Source organism: Agelaius phoeniceus, chromosome 5, assembly GCF_051311805.1.
Source record: "Agelaius phoeniceus isolate bAgePho1 chromosome 5, bAgePho1.hap1, whole genome shotgun sequence".
Taxonomy (NCBI): domain Eukaryota; kingdom Metazoa; phylum Chordata; class Aves; order Passeriformes; family Icteridae; genus Agelaius; species Agelaius phoeniceus.
Genome location: NC_135269.1, coordinates 73,119,875 through 73,141,178, shown reverse-complemented (window position 1 = coordinate 73,141,178; position 21,304 = coordinate 73,119,875). Strand labels below are relative to the sequence as shown.

General features: G+C 57.3%; 1 protein-coding gene across 1 annotated transcript in view; it reads right to left on the bottom strand.

The window, feature by feature from the left end:
- The window catches only part of SHANK3 (SH3 and multiple ankyrin repeat domains 3), a 145,358-nt gene that overhangs the window by 14,628 nt on the left and 109,426 nt on the right, over window positions 1-21,304 (bottom strand). The window contains 6 exon segments of the mRNA XM_077179334.1: window positions 76-2,279; window positions 2,281-2,402; window positions 12,926-13,028; window positions 14,394-14,521; window positions 16,122-16,145; window positions 20,056-20,136. Of these exon segments, the coding sequence (XP_077035449.1) occupies window positions 76-2,279; window positions 2,281-2,402; window positions 12,926-13,028; window positions 14,394-14,521; window positions 16,122-16,145; window positions 20,056-20,136 (2,662 nt within the window).

Here is a 21,304-nt window from a genome sequence, read left to right as displayed (position 1 = left end):
TCCCTCAAAGCCACTTCCAGCTCCTTGGCAGCGTCACCCGCCCCGTCCCCAGCCCCGGCCACGCGCGGCTCTTACCGTGCGGCCACCACCGGCGACTTCTTGCCGGGATCCAGGGCGGAGCCGGCCGGTTCCTCGCCCAAGGAGCGCGTGTCCTTGTTGAGCTGCTGGAGGCGGGAGCTCAGCTCGCTGATCACAGTTGGTTTGTCCTCTTCGGCCCCGTGGCCGGGCCTGCTCTCCATGGGGTCCCCCCATAGCTTGGACCTTCTCTGAAAGAGGTAGCGTGGCCGGGCCGCGCTGGTGGCCGCCAGCGTGGCCGCGTGGTGCTGGGAGATGAGCTCGCTGTCCGAAGACTGCTTCAAAAGTGGGTCCCTGAAAGTAACCGGCCCCTTGCTGAGCTGGGACTTGAGTTTGGGCTTTGGAGGCACTGGTGGCTTCTCGAGTAGAAAAGTTTGGCCGTCGGCGAAGGACGTGTAGGTGTCGGTGGGCTCGCCGCTCTCCGAGGACAGCGTGGACATGCTGGAGACCGTGGAGATGGTGCTCGTGGTCTCCAGGTGGTGGTCGCTGGAGCTCCTGGTGTCCACCTCTTCCACTCCCGAGTCCGCCGCCGACTCCGGGGCCGCGGGGGCGTCCGAGGGCTTCCCTGAGGGTGTCGCGCCGGGGGGAGAAGGTGCTACTGCTGCCGCTGGCAGGGACGGCGTGCCGGGCGCGGCCAGGTGGCTCACGGGGGTGCCGGGGGTGGTCACCAGCACCCCGTTGGCGAATTCGTCCGGGGGCGGCACCAGCCCGATCTTGGCCAGCTCCTCGCGGGTCTCCTCGTCGCTGGAGGACAGCTGGGCGGGCGGGAGGGTCACCGTGTAGGGCTCCACCTCCTCCTCTGAGCTGCCCTGGCCCAGCGCCTTCTCCGAGGCCGGGCTGGCCGGCGGCTTCCCCACGGGGCTGGGCTGGGGCTCGACCTTGGGCGACTCGACCGGTTCGGCACAGACCTCGGGCACGGCCGGGCTCTCCTCCTTGATCTCCAGGCCTATCTCGTCTTGACCATTACTGGTGGCGTGGACCATGATGAGGCCGGCGGTCTTCTGCTGCGACGTGTCCACGATGCTGATGATCATGGACTTCTTGTCCTCGGGTTTCTTCTCCTCCTTGCCCGGCGTCTCCGCTCGCACCTCGGGCTCCTTCCGCAGGGTGGTCGGAGTCCCCCAGGGGCTCTTGGTGGGGGTCAGAGCGCCGGCGTCAGCCGCCATCACCGCCTTCCCTCCGGGGGAGTAGGCGGGGGACACCAAGCTCTCCAGGTCCCCTCTGTCCGGTTCTTTGGTTTGGATGTCCACAAACAGGGGCGCGGCTCTGTCCGAGTCGGGGCTGTGGATCGGGGTGGGCGACCGGGATGGGACTTGAGAGGACAGCGCCCGTTCCCTTGCGGCCAGCGCCAGCGCCAGGGGCGAGTTGGGATCCAGGGGCTTTCCCGTCAGGGGGTGGATGAAGGTCGAGGAGGAGCTGCTGATTAATGGCTTTAAAGCTGACACGGGGGACGGCAGGAGGACATCCCGGCTGCCCAGGAGCCGCTCGTCGATGGAGCGCGACTGCTGCAGCGACGGCATCTCGCTGCCGCCCGGCGCCGGCCCCTCGATGGCTCCCACCGACAGGAACACCGTGGATTTCCTCCTCTCGTCCAGCCGCCGGTCCCGGTCCTTCATGACGCCGGCGGCGATGGCGGTGGCGAAGGGGAGGCCGGCGGCTTCCACCTGAGCGATGCCGGGGTGGTGCTGGTAGTCCAGGCGGTGGCTGCGGCGCGTGGGGGACGGCTCCCGGGAGGAGTAGCCGCCGGTGATGGCCAAGGCCGCCCGCTCCTGGGCGTCCTCCACCTGGAGCTGCTTGACCAGGGGGCTCTTCTTCCTCTGTGGCTTGGTGGGGGCGAAGAGGCTCACGTTGAACTGGCCCATGTTGGCGTAGGGGTTGTCGATGACCCGGCCCTTCCTCTTGAGCTTCTCCGGGGGCGTCGCCGCCGGGCCGGGCCGCGGGATCTCGGTGGGTTCCACGGGGAGGTGGGAGGAATCCTGGAGGATTATCATGGAGCGGGCCCTCTTCTGCCGCTCGGGGTAGGGCATGGAGCCCCTGGCCTGGTCGTACATCTCGGCGGCGCTCAGCACCTGCGGCAGCCCGTGCAGTTTGGCTTCTAAGCCCGGCTTAAAGCTGGACCTGATGGTGTCGTAGGCCCGGCCCGGCGGCGGCGGGGGCGAGAAGGACGGAGGGGGGCCGGTGTCGAAGTAATAGGGGGAGGGGGGGCGGGGGAGGGGCGGTCTGCGGGGGAGGGGGGATCCCGTGGCCTTCCCGGACCGTGTCCGTCATGGAGGTGCTCCGCGGGAACTTCCCGTCCAGCAAGGACGCGGCCAGCTTCTCGTCTTCCCCTGGAAAACAAGGAAAACGGCGGAGTCGGGGATGAGTTTCTGGTCTCCGGCTGGAGAGCGAGGAAAAGAGTGGAGTCAGGGAGAAGCTTCCCATCATCCACCTGGAAAACAAGGAGAACCAAAGTCAGGGATGAGTTTTTGGTCTCCACCCTGGAAAACAAGGGAAGCAATGGAATCAGGGGTGAGTTTCTGGTCTCCAGCTGGAAAACGAGAAGTTAAGTCAGGGAAGGGGTTTTTCATCTTCCCCTGGAAGAAGGAAAAGAACAAAGTCAGGGATGAAATTTTTGGAAAACAAGGAGAGAACTGAGGTCAGGGAGAAGCTTCACATCTCCACATGGAAAACAAGGAAAAGAGCAAAGTCAGGGCTGAGTTTCTGGTCTCTGGCTGGAAAACAAGGAAAAGAGTGGAGTCAGGGAGAAGCTTCCCATCTTCCACCTGGAAAACAAGGGGAACTAAAGTCAGGGATGAGTTTTTTGTCTCCACCTGGAAAACCAGGAGAGAAATTGAGTCAGGGATGAATTTGTTGTCTCCATGTGTAAAACAAGGGAAAGAGCAAAGTCAGGGATGATCTCCTTGTCTCCACCTGGAAAACCAGGAGAGGAAATTGAGTCAGGGATTAATTTGTTTTCTCCACATGGAAAACAAGGAAAAGAGTGGAGTTTGGGATGAGTTTCTGGTCTCCAGCTGGGAAACAAGGAAAGGAGTGGAGTCAGGGAGATGCTTCCCATCTTCCACCCAGAAAACAAGGAGAAAAACAGAATCAGGGATGAGTTTCTGGTCTGCACATGGAAAACAAGGAAAAGAGCAAAGTCAGGGATGAGTTTCTCATCTTCCACCTGGAAAAACAAGGAAAACTATGGAATCTGGGATGAATTTCTTGTCTTCCCAAGGAAAACAAGGAGAAAAGTGAAGTCAGGGATGAATTTGTTGTCTCTGGAAAACAAGGAAAAGAGTGGAGTCAGGGAGAAGTTTCTCATCTTCCCCTGGAAAACAAGGAAAACAATGGAACCGGGGATGAGTTTCTCATCTCTACCAGGAAAACAAGGAGAGCAGCGAAGAGGACATTCCTAGAGAATTCCCAGACTGGCACAAACTGGGAAGTGGCTGCGGTTGTTCCTCCCACCCCGCTTTGCTCCTGAGACTTTTCTTCTGCCCAAGCCTCACTGGAAAAAGCTTGGAGCAACTTCCAGTGGAAGCTCCGAGAACCAGCCAGAATTCCCAGGAAAGCCGTGGCTGCCCCCAGATCCCTGGGGTTGGACACCCTGGGATAGTGGAAGCTGTCCCCCATGGAAAGGCTGGGAATGGGATGAGCTTTGAGCTCACCCCAACCCCAACCACTCCACGATTCCTTGAGAGCCTCCCCACAGCCACATTCCCGTGGGATCAGCTTCCCCCGGGAGCTGTTCCCGCCCCTTCCCGAGCAGCTCCGGTGACGGAAGCGCCGCCACCGCCAACGTGCCAGACATCCGAGTGCCACCGGCACGGGCGCGGCTCCCGTCACACTTCCCGCTTTCCCGAGGGGTGACATCTGTTCCCGAGCGCCAGACTGAGCCCGGCAGGGTCTAGCAGGAATTCCTGCTTTTTCAGGGAATACTCGGGGACACTGCGAGGATTTGGATGGGAAAGCAGGAACAAACCAGGGGTGGGTTGGGATGATTTCAGGGCCTTCCCAAGCCGAGCCATTCCCTGATCCTAAAATCCATTCACGCCACAATTCCCTCCCTCCATTCCCAGCTCCAGCCTCATTCCCAAGCCTGGATCTGCCGTGCTCACCTGTCCTCAGGGAAAATTCCTCCTTCCCAATCCCTCCTCCGCTCTTCCCAAGCTTTCAAACGGCTCTGGAGAGGATTTGGGCTTTTTTTATTTCTGGCCTCTGGAGCGAATTTTCCTTTATGGAAAACGCTCTTCCAGTGGCACTGAGAGGCTCCGGCAGCTCCGCCCGGAATCCGTCAGCGATTCCACCCGAGGCAGAATCCAATGGGGACAAAAGGGAGGAATTTGGCACTGAAATTCCATCCCATGCTGTTGGTCGTGCTGGAAACTGGGCTATTTTTGGGAAGTGGGGATGTGCCGTGGGAATAAAGAACCGGCAGCACGGAACGGGTTCAAAGGGAGCCTGGACAAAGCCATGGAAAATGTGCCTTTCCCAAGCTTTTTGAAATCCTGGAGCCGAGACCAGCAGGGGGAATTTGGGAGAATGATCCCGTCCTTGCCCCTTTTTTCCCTTGGGAATCTGGGAACCTGCACTAGATGGAGCCGTGGAATGTTCTGGGAGCAGCAGGAAGATCCCAAAATAAACCCCAGTTCTGCCTTTCTGAGATTTCTGGGAATGGCTGGGAGGTGACACAGGGATATTTGGGAAGCTCTGAGCGCCATCCCTGGGCCCGGAATGTCCCAGGACACAGAATAGGGGAGCTTTTCCTGGGAATGTGGCATCCAGCTGGGCAGGAAATCCAGTGGGAAACCAGGATCTTCCCTCTGGAATGTCCTGGGCATGGCTGCTGGATTGGGGGTGACATTGGGATGTCCAGCCCTCGGATCCAGTCCTTGGATCCAACCCTCCTCCATTTTTCCCTAAATGAGGACAGGACACTATGGAAAACCACATCCAAGGAATTGCCAAATGCAGGGAATACCATGGAAAAACCGCATCCCAGGAATTGTCATGTTCAGGGAACGCTATGGAAAACGAAATCCCAGGAATTGCCAAGGGCAGGGGCACTATGGAAAATCACATCCAAGGAATTGCCAAGTGGAAGAGACTCTGGCAAATCACATCCCAGGGAATTGACAAAGGTAGGGAATACCAGGGGAAAACCAAACCCAAGGAATTGTCAAATGTAGGGAATGCTATGGAAAACCACATCCATAGGAATTGCCAGATGCAGGGAATACCAGGGAAAAAACCACATCCAAGGAACTGCCAAATGCAGGGAAAACTATGGAAAACCAAATCCAAGGAGCTGCCAAATGTAGGGAATACCATGGAAAAAACACATCCCAGGAATTGCCACATTCAGGGAATACTGTGGAAAACCAAATCCCAGGAATTGCCAAGGGCAGGGAACACCATGGAAAACAACATCTAAGGAATTGCCAAGTGGAAGGGACACTGCGGAACAGCACATCCCAGGAATTCCATGTTCATTCCCACCTGGCATTCCAGGCCTGGAGCAGCTCCCTGTGGCAGTGGCTGAGCTGCAGCCACGGGATCATTCCCAGATCATCCCTCAGTTTTCCAGCCATTTCCAGGAGGAGCAGCTGAGGCACCTTGGGGGTCACCTCGGCAGCGGCTCCGCTCCCGGATCCTGGAACTTCTCCCTGGATCTGGGCAGGGTTCCTTGGAAAAGGGAGCTCAGAGCAACCATGGAATGGGGGAGGAACCATTGGAGATGACGTTGGGAATGTTCCTCAGGGATGTGTCCGGCTGGATCGGGAATATCTCCAGGGAAGGAGATTCCACAGCCTCCAGAGTCCGGATGTTCTTCCCATGGAAAAATCCTGGAATGGTTTGAGTGGGAAGGGACCTCAAATCCCATCCTAATCCCACCCCATTCCAAGAGCAGGGACATCTCCCACAGGCCCAGGCTGCTCCAGCCTTTCCTTGGACATTCCAGGGATGCAGGGGCAGCCCCAGCTGCTCTGGCAATCCCAGCCCAGCCAGGAATTCCCCATTCCCAGGATCCCATCCCTGGCTGCCCTCTGGCACTGGGAGCCATTCCTGGAGCTCCTGCAGGTCCTGGAAGGTCACAGTTGGGTCACCCTCGATTTTTTCCCTTTTTCCCTTCTCCAGGCTGGACAATCCCAGTTCTCCCAGCCTTGGATCATCCTGGTTCCTCCTCTGGACTTGTTCCCACAATTCCATGTCCTGTCCCTTCCTCATCTTCCATTCCTCCAGGATCTGCTCCGGGAGCTCCCTCTTGTCCCAAGGATCCCAGACCTGAACCCAGCACTCCCTGTCCTGCTGGGAATGCTCTTCCCAATCCATCCCAAGATCCCGCTGGCCTCAGGGACAAAATTTTCGAGCAGGTCCTTCTCCGCTCCCAGCGGATCCTTTGGAATTCCAGTGGAGTTGCTGGGTTCAGGAAAGGATTTTCCCAAATTCCAGGGCTCTCGTTGTCTCCTCCTGCCCAAATCCTCCCCACATCCCAGCTGCCATGGCCAGCCTCGGGAGAGGAGGGAATTCCTCCCAGGAATTCCGAGGAGCATGGAAAAGCAGGATCTCTTTATTCCCAGCATGGATGCTCCAGACCCAAGCTTTATTTACTTTTTATGGAATACCGGGATCTGCCTGGGAATCTCCATCAGGGAACAAAAGCCACCAGCGATCCCCTGGGAGCAGCCTGGAATGCTGGGGGCTGGATCAGGTGTGGAGAATTTGGGGATTGGGCTCCATCCCCGCAGCACCTGGAGCCTGGAGATGCTCCTGGAATTCCCAAGGGAATTTGTCCTTGGAAAAGATCCCTAAAGGATCCTCAAAGATCCCTAAAAGGGAGCAGATCCAGAACATCCAGCTCTGGGACAGAATTCCCAGAGAATCTGTGTCCGCCCTTGGATCCCGGGAAGTGTCCAAGGTCAGGTTGGAAAAATGCAGGATGGTGGAATGTGTCCCTGCCCACGGAAGGGGTGGGAATGGGATGGGATTAAGGTCCTCAAACCATTCCAGGATTCCACGATTCACCCCTGGATCTCAATCCCTGCTCCCTGTGTCCCAGGAAAGCGCAGTGTGTCCCAACCTTCAAGTTCCCGGTGAATCCGGAGTTTTGGGAGCTGCTCCAGACTCTTTGGAGGCATGGGAGAAAAGTGGGAATATCTTCCAGGAAAAGTCCCAAAAGTCCTCCCATTCCCAGGAATTTTTAACCCCAAACCAAGCCATTCCTTTGCTGTTTTCCATGGAATTCTGCTCCCCTCAAACCCCGCCTGGGGCCATGGGAGACTCCCGTGCTTCCCACAGAACACCGGGACATCACTGGGATCAGATTCCGGAGCTCGGGAATAAAGAGCCGGGATCCAAATGGAGCCACCAGCAAGGACCAGCTCCCAGCATTCCCTGGAATGGGAATGGCGCTCCCAGCGTAGCCTGGCAACCCCCGGAGCCATTCCCAGCGCACTCCGTGGAATTAATCTCCAAGGAAAACACAAAGCCTCGCCATGAAAGCTCCCAGGCCGTTGCCATAACAGCCCAAATCCCTGGAAAACCTCGTTCCATGCATTCCTTAGCAATGGAATGAGGTTTTCCAGGGATTTGGGCTGGGATGAGGAAGTGAATCCCAAAAAAAGACCTGGAGCAGGAGGGTGCAAATACTGGAGTGGGAAAGGGGAGGGAATCCGCATCCTCTGGAGCCCAGGAATGGGAATTTCAATCCTCTGGAGCCTAAGGATGGGAATCTCCATCCTCCAGAGCCCAGGGATGGGAATTTCCAATTTTTGGTGTCCAGGAAAGGGAATCCCCATCCTATGGCATCCATGGTTGGGAATGTCCATCCTCTGGAGCCCAGGGATGGGATTATTTGTCCTATGGTATCCAAGGATGGGAATTTCCATCCTTTGGAGCCCAGGGCTGGGAATCTCCATCCTTTTGTGTCTAGGGATGGGAATCATCATCCTTTGGTATCCGTGGCTGGGAATCTCCGTCCTGTGGAGCCCAGGGATGGGAATTTCCATCCTTTGGTGTCCAGGAAAGGGAATCTCTGCCCTGTGGCATCCAGGGATGGGAATCTCCAATTTTTGATGTCCAGGGGTGGGAATCTCCATCCTCCAGCACCTGGGATTGATCCAAGATTCCCAGAGCAGCTGTAGCTGCCCCTGGATCCCTGGAAGCATCCCCGGCCAGGCTGGAGCACCCTGGGATAGCGGGAGGTGTCCCTGTCCTTGGAATAGGGTGGGATTTGGGAATCTCGAGGATCCTTCCCACCCAAACCATTCCAGGATTCCATCCCGGATATCACGTTGACACCAGGACACTTCCCAGCTTCCCCCAATATTCCTGATGATCCTGAGGGGGTCACAAATCCCTCCCATCCCTCCAAAGGCAGCGGCTCCACCCTCTGGAATTCTCTCCGGGAGCCATGGCAGCTCCGCAGCCTCCGGAGTGTTTTTAACTCCGCTGCCGGAGCAGATGGCGTTGGCAGAAATCTTGGAAGTCTGACAGGAATTATCTCCCCTCCCCTTCCCCCCCACTCCTTCCCTTTTTCCTCCAAATATTCCTCCCATCCCGCTTTTTTTTTTTTTTTTTTTTTACATTTTCCTCCCATCCTTGCTTTTTATTCAGGGAATTTTTCCAGGACTCTTTTTTTGATCTTTTCTCCCACTTTTTATTCCAGCCAGCCGGGGGTTAACCACCTTTATCCCGGGAATTTTTTTTTTCTGGAATATTTTCTCCCAGTTTTTTTCCAGCCAGCCAGGGGTTAACCACCTTTATCCCAGGAATTTTTTCCCAGAATATTTTGATCTTTTCTCCCATTTTATTTCTAGCCAGCTGGGGGTTAACCAGGTTTATCCTGGGATTTTTTTCCTGAAATCTTTTCTCCCTCTTTTTATTCCAGCCAGCCAGGGGTTAACCACCTTTATCCCGGGAATTCTTTTTCCCCCCCGGAATCTTTTTGATCTTTTCTCCCTGGGAATCTGCAGTGCTGCTGGAATACGCAAATGCCAGGGAATATTTATTCCCAAAAAAACCCATCCGAGTGCTGCTTTTCCATCTCCTTCCTTGCCCGTGCAGGGATTTTTCCCCGGGAATCAAGTGACTGCGCAGCTCCCGGCCGTGGGTGTGGAATGACAGCTCAAGGACTTCTAATTCCAGCCCCATTCCCACCCGATTCCTCCCTCTCCGCCTCTTTTCCATCCCCGTTTCCCTGGAATTCCATGGGAATGGTTTCTTCCAGGAGCTGCTTCGGGTCTGGGGTTGGGTCCCCTCCATTCCAGGGGTTGTCCCGCTGTGGGGATGGATCTGGTGCTCCTGGGGGGGATTTTTCCCTGGATTTTTCATCGGGATGTGCTGTGGCAGCTGCAGCCATTCCTGCCTGGAGCGGGGACTCTCCCACTGGAGATGGAGATTCAAGGAATGGTTTTAATCCCTTTTTTCCAGGGGGGTTTGGCTGCACGGGCTGGGAATGTCTGGGATAACTGGGATGTGCTGGGGATTCTCACGAGGGTGTGAGCACAGAATTCCCAGATTATTGAGTCTGGGAAAGAATTCCAAGGTCACAGAGTCCAAGCTGGGCCTGATCCCCACCAGAGCCCTGAGTGCCACCTCCAGGAATTCCTTGGACACCTCCAGGGACGGCGACTCCAGAGCTCCCTGGGAAGCCCCTGCCAAGGCCTGAGCCCTTTCCATGGAAAATGATCCCAAATCCCAGAGCTGAGCCTGCCCTGGCCCAGGCTGAGGCCGCTCCCTCTTTTCCCGGGGCTCATTCCCTGGAGCAGATCCCAATCCCCGCTGGCTCCTGGCAGGAGCTGGGCAGGCCCAGAAGGACATTCCCGATCCCTGCCCCGATCCCGGCACAGCTGCCCTGGCCCCAGCCCGGGCCACATCCCACATTTCCCGGGCTCTCCCTGCACGGATCCCTGGGGGGCTCGGGGGCCCTTCCCGAGGCACTGCCGGCATTCCATGGGCCAGGATTCCACAATTCCCCAATCCTGGTGTGGTTTGGGTTGGAAGAACCTCCCAGCCCATCCACTTCCAACCCCTGGACACCTCCCACCATCCCAGGCTGCTCCAACCTTTCCTTGGGCATTGCAGGGATGCAGGGGCAGCCCCAGCTGCTCTGGCAATCCCAGCCCAGCCAGGAATTCCTCATTGCCAAGATCCCATCCCTGGCTGCCCTCTGGCAGTGGGAGCCATTCCCTGGGTGCTGTCCCTGCAGGCCTTGGCCCCAGTCCCTCTGCAGCTCTCCTGGAGCCCCCGCAGGCCCTGCCAGGGGCTCTGAGCTCTCCCTGGATCCTCCTCCTCTCCAGGCTGGGCATTCCCAGCTCTCCCAGCCTGGCTCCATCCCTTGGACAATTCCATGGATGCATTCCCAGTGGATGATCCATCCTGGATAACGCCACCATTCCCACTCCAGATCCTTTTCCAAATCATTCCCAGCTCTTCCGAGCACACCAGCCCTTGAACAGCTTTTCCAAAGCTTCTTCCCAAACATTCTCACCCAGAAACTCCCGACATGCTTTGGGAGTCTCCTGGATCCTCCCAATTCCAATGCCACCAGGGCAGGATCCACGTCCAAGACCAAAATATGGGATTAACCAGGATAAAAGTCCCAGTTTCCCCCTGGACACTGCAGGTTTGGGATGCTGGGATGGGATTTCTCCATGTGCACACACGGATCCATCCCTCACATCCCACACAAACCATCCCGTTTTATCCCAGCTCTTCCAGAGCCTTGGGAACATCTTTTCCATGGAATTCCCGGCACAGGAGCAGCTGAACCAACACAATCCCTGAAACCCCCAATTTTCCTTTATATTTTAGGCTCCAAGGACCCAAACCAGCCAGGTCTGGGATTGGTGGCACCCAAAACCTTCTGGAATGGGGTCCAGGGCTTCCCATAGATGGATTTTGGGATTGGTGGCACCCAAAACCTTTGGAAAGGGGTCCAGGGCTTCCCACAGCTGAGTTTGGGATTGGTGGCACCAGAAATCCTCAGGGACAAGGTGAAGGAACCACCACTGAAAGTTCTGGCATTGGTGACAGCACCAATCTTTAGGGACAAGGCCGAGGACACCCCACAGCCAAGTCAGGGTTTGGTGACACCACAAACACTTTGGGATAAGCTCAAGGAACCACCACAACTGGATTTTGGGGTTTGGTGGCACCAAAAACCTTCTTGGACAGGGTCAAGGAGCCACCACAGAAGGTTTTGGGTTCAGCGGCACCATCAATCTTCAGGGACAAGGTCCAGGACCCACCAGAGATGGCTTCGGGGTTGGAGACTCCATGAATGTTTTGGGATAAGCTCAAGGATCCACCACAGATGGTTTGGGGTTTGGCGGCACCATCCATCTTTGGGAACAGAACCAAGAACCCACTACAGATGGATTGTGGGTTTGGGGGCACCATAAACCTTTGGGACAAGGTCCAGGACACCCCACAGATGGTTTGGGGTTTGGAGACTCCATAAATCTTTAGGGACAAGGTCCATGACATCCCACAGATGGATTGTGGGTTTGGCGGCACCATAAACCTTTGGGACAAGGTCCAGGACCCACCACAGGTGGATTGGGATTTGGGGGCACCATAAACCTTTGGGACAAGGTCCAGGACACCCCACAGATGGATTTTGGGTTTGGGGGCACCATCCATCTTTGGGAACAGAACCAAGAACCCACCACAGATGATTTTGGATTTGGAGACTCCATAAATCTTTAGGGACAAGGTCCAGGACATCCCACAGCCAGGTTTGGATTTGGAGGCACTCCAAACCTTTAGGGACAAACTCCAGGACCCAGCACAGATGGATTTTGGTGGCACCAAACACCTGGAATGGGGTGAAGCACTACCTCCAAATGGATTTTGGGATTGGTAGCACCAGAAATCTTTGGGATCAGAATCCGGAACCCACCAGAGACGGTTTTGGATTTGGGGGCTCCATAAATCTTTAGGGACAAGGTCCAGGACCCACCACAGCTGGTTTGGGGTTGGTGGCACCAAAAACCTTCGGGACAAGGTCCAGGACATCCCAGAGATGGATTTTGTGTTTAGAGACACCATAAATATTTTGGGATAAGCTCAAGGATCCACCGCTGGGATTTGGTGGCACCAGAAATCCCGAGGAACAACATCGGGGATCCTCCACAGCCAGGTCTGGGTTTGGTGGTACCAGAAATCTTTGGGAACGGAAATAAGAACCCAGCAGAGATAGTTTTGGAATTGGAGAATCCATAAATCTTTTGGGATAAGCTCAAGGATCCACAACGAGCAGTTTTGGGTTGGGAGACTCCAGAAATCTTTAGGGACGAAGTCCAGGACCCACCAAAGGTGGATTTTGGGTTTGGTGGCACCAAAACCCTTCTGGAACGGAGTCCGGGGCTTCCCACAGATGGATTTTGGGTTTGGTGGCACCATCGATCTTTGGGATCAGAATCAAGAACCCACCAGAGATGGCTTTGGGTTTGGAGACTCCACAAATGTTTTGGGATAAGCTCAAGGATCCACCACATCCAGGTGCCTCCCCCAGACCTCATCCTGCTCCTCTCAAGCCCCAACTCTGGCATTCCTGGTTCCAGTGCCATTCCCGCTGGGAATGCCCAGTGCCAACACTGGGGTGGCAGAGCCCCCCCTGCCCTTGGCAGAGCCAATCCGGGAATTCCTGGAATTCCCTCCCAAAATTCTCTCCTGGAATTCTCCAGTCCCACCTTCCGCTCCGAGCAGGACCAGGCATCCCTCCAAGCTGGAATTCCATGGAATGCTCCAAAATCCAAGAGCTGGAGCGACCTGGGAAGGGCCGAGCCTTTCCCGCCCACTCCACATCCCACAGGGACCCTCCCTCCTCATTCCCAAGGGATACTCCTGCGTTTTTCCTCACCTACTGACTTGGTCCGTGGAATTCCCTTCCGGAGGGACACATGGGGCTTCTCCGTTCCCGCCAGGACCCCGGGATGTGCCATTCCTTGGCGCTCAAACAGGGACTGGAAGGGAAAAACAGGGAATTCCCAGTCTGGATGCTGCTGGAAGGACCCGGCATTCCCACCCGAACTTCCAGCTGCGGGAAGATGGAAGCTCTTCCCAACGAGCTAGACCGCCCTTGCCTCCGCCTTCCTGCTGCTCCATCCAGCGGAATTCCAAATGCTGGGATAATTCCCTGGGTCCCATCCCATCCCATCCCATCCCCCTGCCCGCTCCAGGTGGGAATCCGGTGAGGATGGCTCCGGGAGCTCCTGTCCCGCTTTTCCTGGAGCTGCCTCCCACCCGCAGCATTCCCGGCACAATCCCGAGCCTCCTCCTCCTCCTCCTCCTCCCTCTGTGCTTCCCCTTGGATTCCAGCAGAATTCCATCCCCGCATCCAGCCCGGCTCTCCAGGCTCCCCCCAGGCTGCTCTTCCAGCCTTCCCTGGGAAATCCATGCGGATTCCCAGGCCTGGATGGGGATCCTGGGGAGCTGAGGGAGCGCTGAGGCCCCGCTGTGGATCGGAGTCTCCCAGGCTCCGCATTCCCGGGAATTCCGCTCCTGAACCAGCTCCCCTTGGCACCACGTTCCCCCCTATCCTCCTCCATGGGCTCCCTTCCCTCTCCTTCCATTCCTGGGAATCCCACTCCCTATTCCTGGGAACGCCGCTCCCCATCCCCTCCCATCCCTCTCCCTCATTCCAGGCCCCCGTTCCTGGTGGGATTCCCTCTGGCTCACGCTGATCTCCTCAGTGAGATCCTCCAGATCCTTCCCATCCCTTTCCATGTGCTCCCATCCCTCTCCTTCCTTCCTTGGGAATTTCACTCTCTGTTCCTGGGAATTCCAATCCCCGACTCCCGCTGTCTCACACTGATCTCCACAGGGGTGATCCTGCGGCTCTCTCCCATCTCATTTCCCATCCCATTCCCCCATTCCACCCCCTCATTCCCAGGGAATTCCTGCTGGCTCACACTGATCTCCGCAGGGGTGATCCTCTGGCTCCCTCCCATCCCATTCCCACATTCCACGCCCCCATTCCCAGGGAATTCCCGCTGGCTCACGCTGATCTCCGCGGGTGTGATCCCATATCCCATTCCCATATCCCATTCCCATATCCCATTCCCATTCCCGCTGGATTCCCGCTGGCTCACACTGATCTCCACGGGCGTGATCCCATTCCCATATCCCATTCCCATATCCCATTCCCGCGGGATTCCCGCTGGCTCACACTGATCTCCGCGGGCGTGATCCCATTCCCATTCCCATATCCCATTCCCGCGGGATTCCCGCTGGCTCACACTGATCTCCGCGGGGGTGATCCCATTCCCATATCCCATTCCCATATCCTATTCCCATATCCCATTCCCGCGGGATTCCCGCTGGCTCACACTGATCTCCGCAGGTGTGATTCTCCGGCTGGTCGGGCGCTGTTTCACCGTGGCCGCCCTGGAATCGGCCTCCACCAGCTCCGCCCTCAGCGCCGGCTCCGCGGCCGCCAGGATCTCATCCAGCTTCTCTGGAATCCAAGGAAAACCGGCTGATCCCGGGGGCCCAGCCCCGGCACCGCTCCCTTCCCGCAGCTCATCCCGGAGAACGGAGGGATCGCCCCCCACCGCTCCTCTCCCCAGCCGATGGTTTTCCATGGATTTGTGGGGGCTGATCCCGCTCGGATGGGATATTCCATGGATGCTCTCCCCCACTGCATTCCAAGGAATTATCTGTGTGGAGCTAACCAGTGAGTTCATCCCAAATTTTGAGTATTTGGGATCAGTCGAGTCCTGCCAGGAGGGTGGGAGATCCAGGGAATCCCAGGACATGGAGATGTCCGTGGGATCCACAAGGCTCCGGCACATCCGGTGTTTGTTTGGGATAAACTGGGATATTCCCAGCCGGAATGGACTCCTTGAATGATCCCAGCTTTCCATGTCTGGGGCAGGATTCGTGCCCACGGATATCGGGAATATCAGCAGAGCCACCACAGCCGTGTCCGAGCTCAGGGAATGGGGAGTGGGACTGGAATTCCCAGCTCCAGGATCCACCCTGGCACTTTTATCCCTTGGGAACACCAAGCTGTGCCTGGATGTGTCCCAGTGGATCCACTCCCTTGGGAATTCCAGCTGGAATCCTGAACCTCCAGATATGGGAAAAGGCAGGAGGTGGATGTGGATTCATTTCCATGGATCCCACCTGAGACGAGCCTATGGAATTCCCAAGTGGAATGGGAGGCTGGGGCCATTGGCTCTGTGCCGCTGATGGCACTTCCCAGATCCAGCTGGATCCGTATCCCAAATTCCTGCCCTGGGAGAGGGACTGGGCAGCTCCACCTGTGTCCAGGTGGGAATTGTAGCCCCAGGATTCTCCTGAAGCCAGACCGGTCCTCGGACCTTCCATGGAATTGTGGGACATGGAATCATGGACTGGTTCGGGTAGGAAGTACCTAAAGCTCATCCCAGAAAATCCTGGATCAGAAAATCCCAGGAGGGGTTGGGTGGGAAGGGACCTTCAATCCCATCCAGATCCAACCTCTCCCACCAAAAACTTCCCGGTTTTTCTGTGGCCCTCACACGACATTCCCGGCACATCCTCAGGGTGGGAACAGCGGAATAATCCACATGGATCCGCCAGGAACAGCGGGAAAAACTCCTTGGAACTGCCAGGAATAGTGGGATAAACTCCCTGGATTTGCCAGGAGAGGTTTTGGCTATTTGGGATAACGCTGGACACTGTCATTCCCAAGGATCCCACATGGAACATTCCCGTGGGCAAAACCCGGAGCAGGAATCACACCTGGGAATGGCAGGGTCGGGAATTCTGGGACACAGGAGCATTCTGCCCGTGCCCAGCAGAATCCCACGTGCCCGTTCCAACTCCCGGCCTCGCAATTCCTGGCATTCCAATTCCTGGCATTCCAACTCCTGGCGTTCCAGTCCCTACTGGAGCGGCTCCTGGATGCTGGAGCTGATCCCAAATTCCCAAATTCCTGGCTGAATTCCCTGAGACGCTGCAGGAACAGCGACCCTCGGGATGCTGGGATCTCTCCCCAGTCTGGATCCTGTGGGATCCCAGCGGGAGCTGGCAGGAAGGGGCGGAATCCCGGGAATTTTGGTTTCACTCACCCCCTTTCCTTCTCCGCATGGAGGCTTGGAATGGGAAACAAAACACAGAATCAACGGCATGGAACAATTCCCGCCCCCATTCCCAGCTCTTCCCACAATTCCCGGCCTCTGGCATGCGGGATCCGGCCTGGGATGTGGAATTCGGGCAGGGCACCTGGGAATTCCAGCCTTTATCCAGTGGGAACGTCTCTTTGACCCGGGATTTGGGATTTATCCCAGCTCCAGGCTGGGATCGTCCCTCATGGATCCTCATGGATCCAGGGAAGCCGGAGCGGGATTGGCTGGAATTGCATCCCAAGCCATGGAAAAGCTCCCAGGGCAATTCCCAGCATCCAAGCCCATGGATTTTGGCCCAGGAGGGATCCTGGAGCATCCTGCTGGGAATCTGCTGCTCCAAGGGGATTGGAATGGCAGGGAAAGGGTCGGGAAGGGCACAGGGGGTGTTTGGGATCCATGGAAAACGGGGTGGGAAGCACCCGGCAGAGCTTTCTTTGGGAATATCCCTTTTCCTGACTGTTCCTGGGGAAGGAGAGCGGCTCCAGACCAAATCCTGGGAATGCTGATCCACAGGAAAACCTGGAGTAAAGGATGGGAAGAGGACAGATCCCCTGTTTTCCCTGGAATGGCTTCAGCCAATTCCTTGGATCCATAGGAATGAGCACTACAATTCCCAGAAAAACTCATGGGAATTGTGGGATCAGAACTGGAGCGGCCTCCAGATCCTTCTCTGGCATTGCTGCTCCCAATCCCTCTCCAGGAAAACTAGGAATTGCTGGGAGGGTGGAAGGAGGAATCCCAGGATCTGGGATGGGGGAAAAGTGGGAAAAAGGAGCTGGTCTGGCTCTGATCCCAAGAATTCCCACCAAAAAAAGAGCCCTTGGATTGGGAATAATGGTCTGGAAATGCCAGGAATCAAGGGTGGGAATTCCAGTGTGGGAATCCAGGCGGAGGCTCAGGATAGAATCAATCCCAGCTGATCGAGTCTGGGAATTCCGGGATCTGATCCCACAGGGTCTGGCTCCAAGGAGGAGCACAGGGAGCAGGGAAAGGCTTGGAAAACTGGGAAGGGCATGGAAAACCAGAGGGAATGGGAAAACAGGAAGGGCATGGAAAACAGGGAGAGCAGGGAAAAAAATGGAGAGCATGGAAAAACCAGGATGAGCATGGAAAACCAGGATGAGCATGGAAAACAGGGAGGGGATGGAAAACCATGGAGAGCTTGGAAAATCAGAAGGAATTAAAAAAGAGGGACGGCATGGAAAAAAGGAGGGGGGCTTGGAAAACTAGAAGGAATGGAAAACCAGAGAGCATGGAAATCCATGGAGAACATGGAAATCCATGGAGATCATGGAAAACAGGGAGAACATGGAAAACCAAGGAAAACACGGAAAACCAGAAGGAATTAAAAAAGAGGGAGGGCATGGAAAAACCATGGAGGGTGTGGAAAATAGGAAGGGCTTGGAAAACCAGGAAGAGCATGGAAAAGCAGAAGGCATGGAAAAACAGAGAGCATGGAGAGCAGGGAGAACATGGAAAACCAGGATGAGCATGGAAAAGCAGAAGGAATGGAAAACTGGGAAGGGCATGGAAAAGCCAGGGAGAGCATGCAAAACAGGGAGAGCTTGGAAAACCAAGGAGGGTATGGAAAAACAGGGAGAACATGGAAAACTATGGAGGGCATGGAAAACCAAGGAAAACATGGAAAACCAGGGGTAATGTGGGATCCTACTGAGGCTCCAGGGAGCCACATTCCCACATGGAAAATCCCAAATTCCCATGGAAGCTGGGGCAGCATCGATGGCCTTGGAGCCAGCCCAGGGACGCTCCAAAGTTTTCCTGGGATCTGGGATCTCTCCATGGCCACATCCAGGGACAAAGCGCCACCAGATCCGGGAAAAGGGGAAGGGATGGAGAGGGATCAGCTCCCACCCTGCCAGGGGGTCCTGGGGACATCCCAGGTGGCCATGAGGGCTGGGAAAAACAAGGAATTCTGGCAGTGGGAAGCAGGGAATGGTGGGAGTAGAGAGGATTTCAGGGAATCTGGGAATGTGGAGCGGGATGGGAAAGCAGCAGGAAATGTGGGAGAGGCAGCGGGGTGGGGGGACGGGGCAGTCCTGGAGATCTCCTGGAATTCTCCCAGAGCTCATCTGGAATTCTCACAGAGCTCTCCCGGCACTCTCCTGGAATTCCAGAGCTCTCCCGGAGCTCCCCTGGAGCTGCCCTGGCAGGGTTTGGGATCTGCCCAGATATGGGAAATCAAAGCCTGGGACTGCCGGGTGTGGGAAAGGAGGGAGAGGAGCGGGATGGGGAAACCAGAGAGGAAAGAGAGGATCAGGAAAAGGAGCAGGAGCAGGGAGAGGAGCAGGAGCAGGGAGAGGAGCAGGAAGAGGATGAGGATCAGGAAGAGGAGTAGGAGGAACAGTGAAAGGAGCAGGGAGAGGAGCAGGAAAAGGATCAGGAAAAGGATCAGGAGCAGGGAATGGATCAGGGAATGGATCAGGGAACGGATCAGGGAAGGGAGCAGGGAGGGTATCGGGAAGAAGGGCAGGAGCAGGGAGAGGAGCATGGAAAGGAGTGAGGAAAGTGAGGAGAGGAGCAGGGAGAGGAACGGGGAGAGGAGCAGGAAAAGGATCAGGAGTAGGGAAAGGATTAGGGAATGGAACAGGGAAAGGAACTGGGAATGGAGCAGGGAGAGGAGCTGGGAATGGAGCAGGGAATGAAACTGGGAATGGAGCAGGGAAAGGAACTGGGAATGGAGTAGAGAATGGAAGGAGCACAGAAACGAGCAGGGAGAGGAGCTGGGAATGGATCAGGGAATAGATCAGGGAATTGATCTGGGAAAGGAGCAGGGAATTGATCGGGGAATGGAGCAGAGAACGGAGCAGGGAAAGGAACAGGCGAAGAGAGGATCAGGAAAAGGAGCAGGAGCAGGGAGAGGAGCAGGCAGAGGATGAGGATCAGAAAGAGGAGTAGGAGGAACAGGGAGAGGAGCAGGAAAGGAGCAGGAAAAGAGCAGGAGCAGGGAATGGAGCAGGGAATGGAAGGAGCACGGAAATGAGCAGGGAGAGGAGCTGGGAATGGATCAGGAATTGATCAGGGAACGGAGCTGGGAATAGAACTGGGAAAGGACCAGGGAAAGGAGCTGGGAATGGAGCTGGGAATGGAGCAGGGAAAGGAAGAGAAGAGAGAGGATCAGGAAAAGGAGCAGGAGCAGGGAGAGGAGCAGGCAGAGGATGAGGATCAGGAAGAGGAGCAGGAAAAGAAGCAGAAGCAGGGAAAGGAGCAGGGAATGGAAGGAGCAGGGAAAGGAGCAGGGAAAGGAGCAGGGAGAGGAGCAGGGAAAGGAGCAGGAATTGATCAGGGAAAGGAGCAGGGAATGGATCAGGAATTGATCAGGGAATGGAGCAGGGAATGGATCAGGAATTGATCAGGGAATGGAGCAGGGAATGGATCAGGAATTGATCAGGGAAGGAGCAGAGAAAGGAGCAGGATGCCCAAGGCCGGGGCACACCAACACCTCCACACCCACCTGGAGACTCCCAACATCCTTCCCACGCCACCTCCGCCGGGACGCGCCCCCGGAGCGCTGGACATCCCAATGGACATCCCCATGGACATCCCAATGGACATCCCCATGGACATCCCCATGGACATCCCAACGGACATCCCAACGGACATCCCAACGGACATCCCCATGGACAATCCCCCTGGACAATCCTCTGGACATCCCAATGGACAATCCTCTGGACATCCCTCCGGACAGGGACGGGATCCGGCTCCCCCGCGCCTCCCACACCCCCACGGCGCACATGCAAACCGCTGGGAAACCGCTGGGAAACCGCTGGGAAACCGCTGGGAAACCGCTGGGAAGCGGCTCCCGAGCACCTCCCGCGACTCCTGCGGGGTCCCAGCGCCGTCCCGGTGCCGGCCTTACCCAGCTCCTCCAGCTCGGCCGTCATGGACTTGGAGCGCAGCGTGAGGGTGGTGCTGGGCGCTCTCTTGGGCGGCGGCGGGGCTGCAAGGAACAGAGAGGGCATCTTGCACCGCTTCTCGCGGAATTTGCGCGGCGTGGCCAGGTGCAGGTGCCACTTCTTCTCCACAGCCTGGATCTCCTCGTACTCCCGGGACGAGGAGTCGCACTGCTGCAGGATCTTATTGAGGCTGCGCGTGGACGCGAACTTCTTCATGATTCCCGCCGGGAATGTGCCCGCGGCCCTCGGGAATGCGGGCCCCCCCCCGCTCAGCGCGGAGCCCGAGCCATGGCCCCGGGGAGGCGGGGGATGCCGGGAGGGATGCGGGGAAACCGGGAATGTGTCCAGCCTGAGATCGGGATCCTCTTCCCGCCTCGGCGCAGCCCCCGGAGCGCCTCAGCCCACCCCACCCTCCTCTTCCTCCTCCTCCTCCTGCTCCTGCTGCTGCTGCTGCTCCTGGCCGTGGATCCCAACCCTATGGAAGCGCCGGCGTCCGGCCGGGAGCTGCCCAAGGACGCATGGCCCGGGATGATCCCAAAAGCTCCCGATCCCGCATTCCCTGAGCGCCCCCCCCCCCCCCCCGCCCCGCGCTTCCCGGAGCAGCGAGGATGAGTGGAAAGCTCTTCCTCTTCCTCCTCCTCCTCCTCCTCGCTGCTCCTCGCTGACAATGCTGGAATAACGCTCCAGGATTGCCATGGCAACGGCAGCTCCAAGGATCCCTGTGCCTGCGGCAGGGATCCAGCGGGGCGGATTCAGCCCCAGCCGGGCCCACACAGGCGCTGTCACCGGGGTGGGGGGGACACGCCATGGGCCCCCCCCGGTCCCCCCGGCGCCCCCCGGATCCCTTGGGAAAGCGGCCGCGGGGATGCGGAGGAGCGGGACGAGGAAGGCACCGGGCAGGGCGGGAAGCGCCGAGGGGCAGCGGCTCACCCCGGGCTGCAGCGGCTGGAGCGGCCCGAGCGGCCCCGCCGGGGCTCCCAGCGCTGATTCCCGGCCGAATTCCCGAGGATTATTCCCGGCTGAATTCCCGGCTGAATTCCCGAGGCTGCCAGCCGTTCCCACGGCTCGTGCCTTTGTGCCGTGACAGGATAATTGGAGCTCCTCGTGCCAGCAGCGCTCCCTCCTTCCCTCCCTTCCCTCTTCCCTCCCTTCCCTCCCCCGAGCCCCGCGTGCTGCGCTGGGAGCGGCCCCGATCCCGGCCCCCCTCATTCC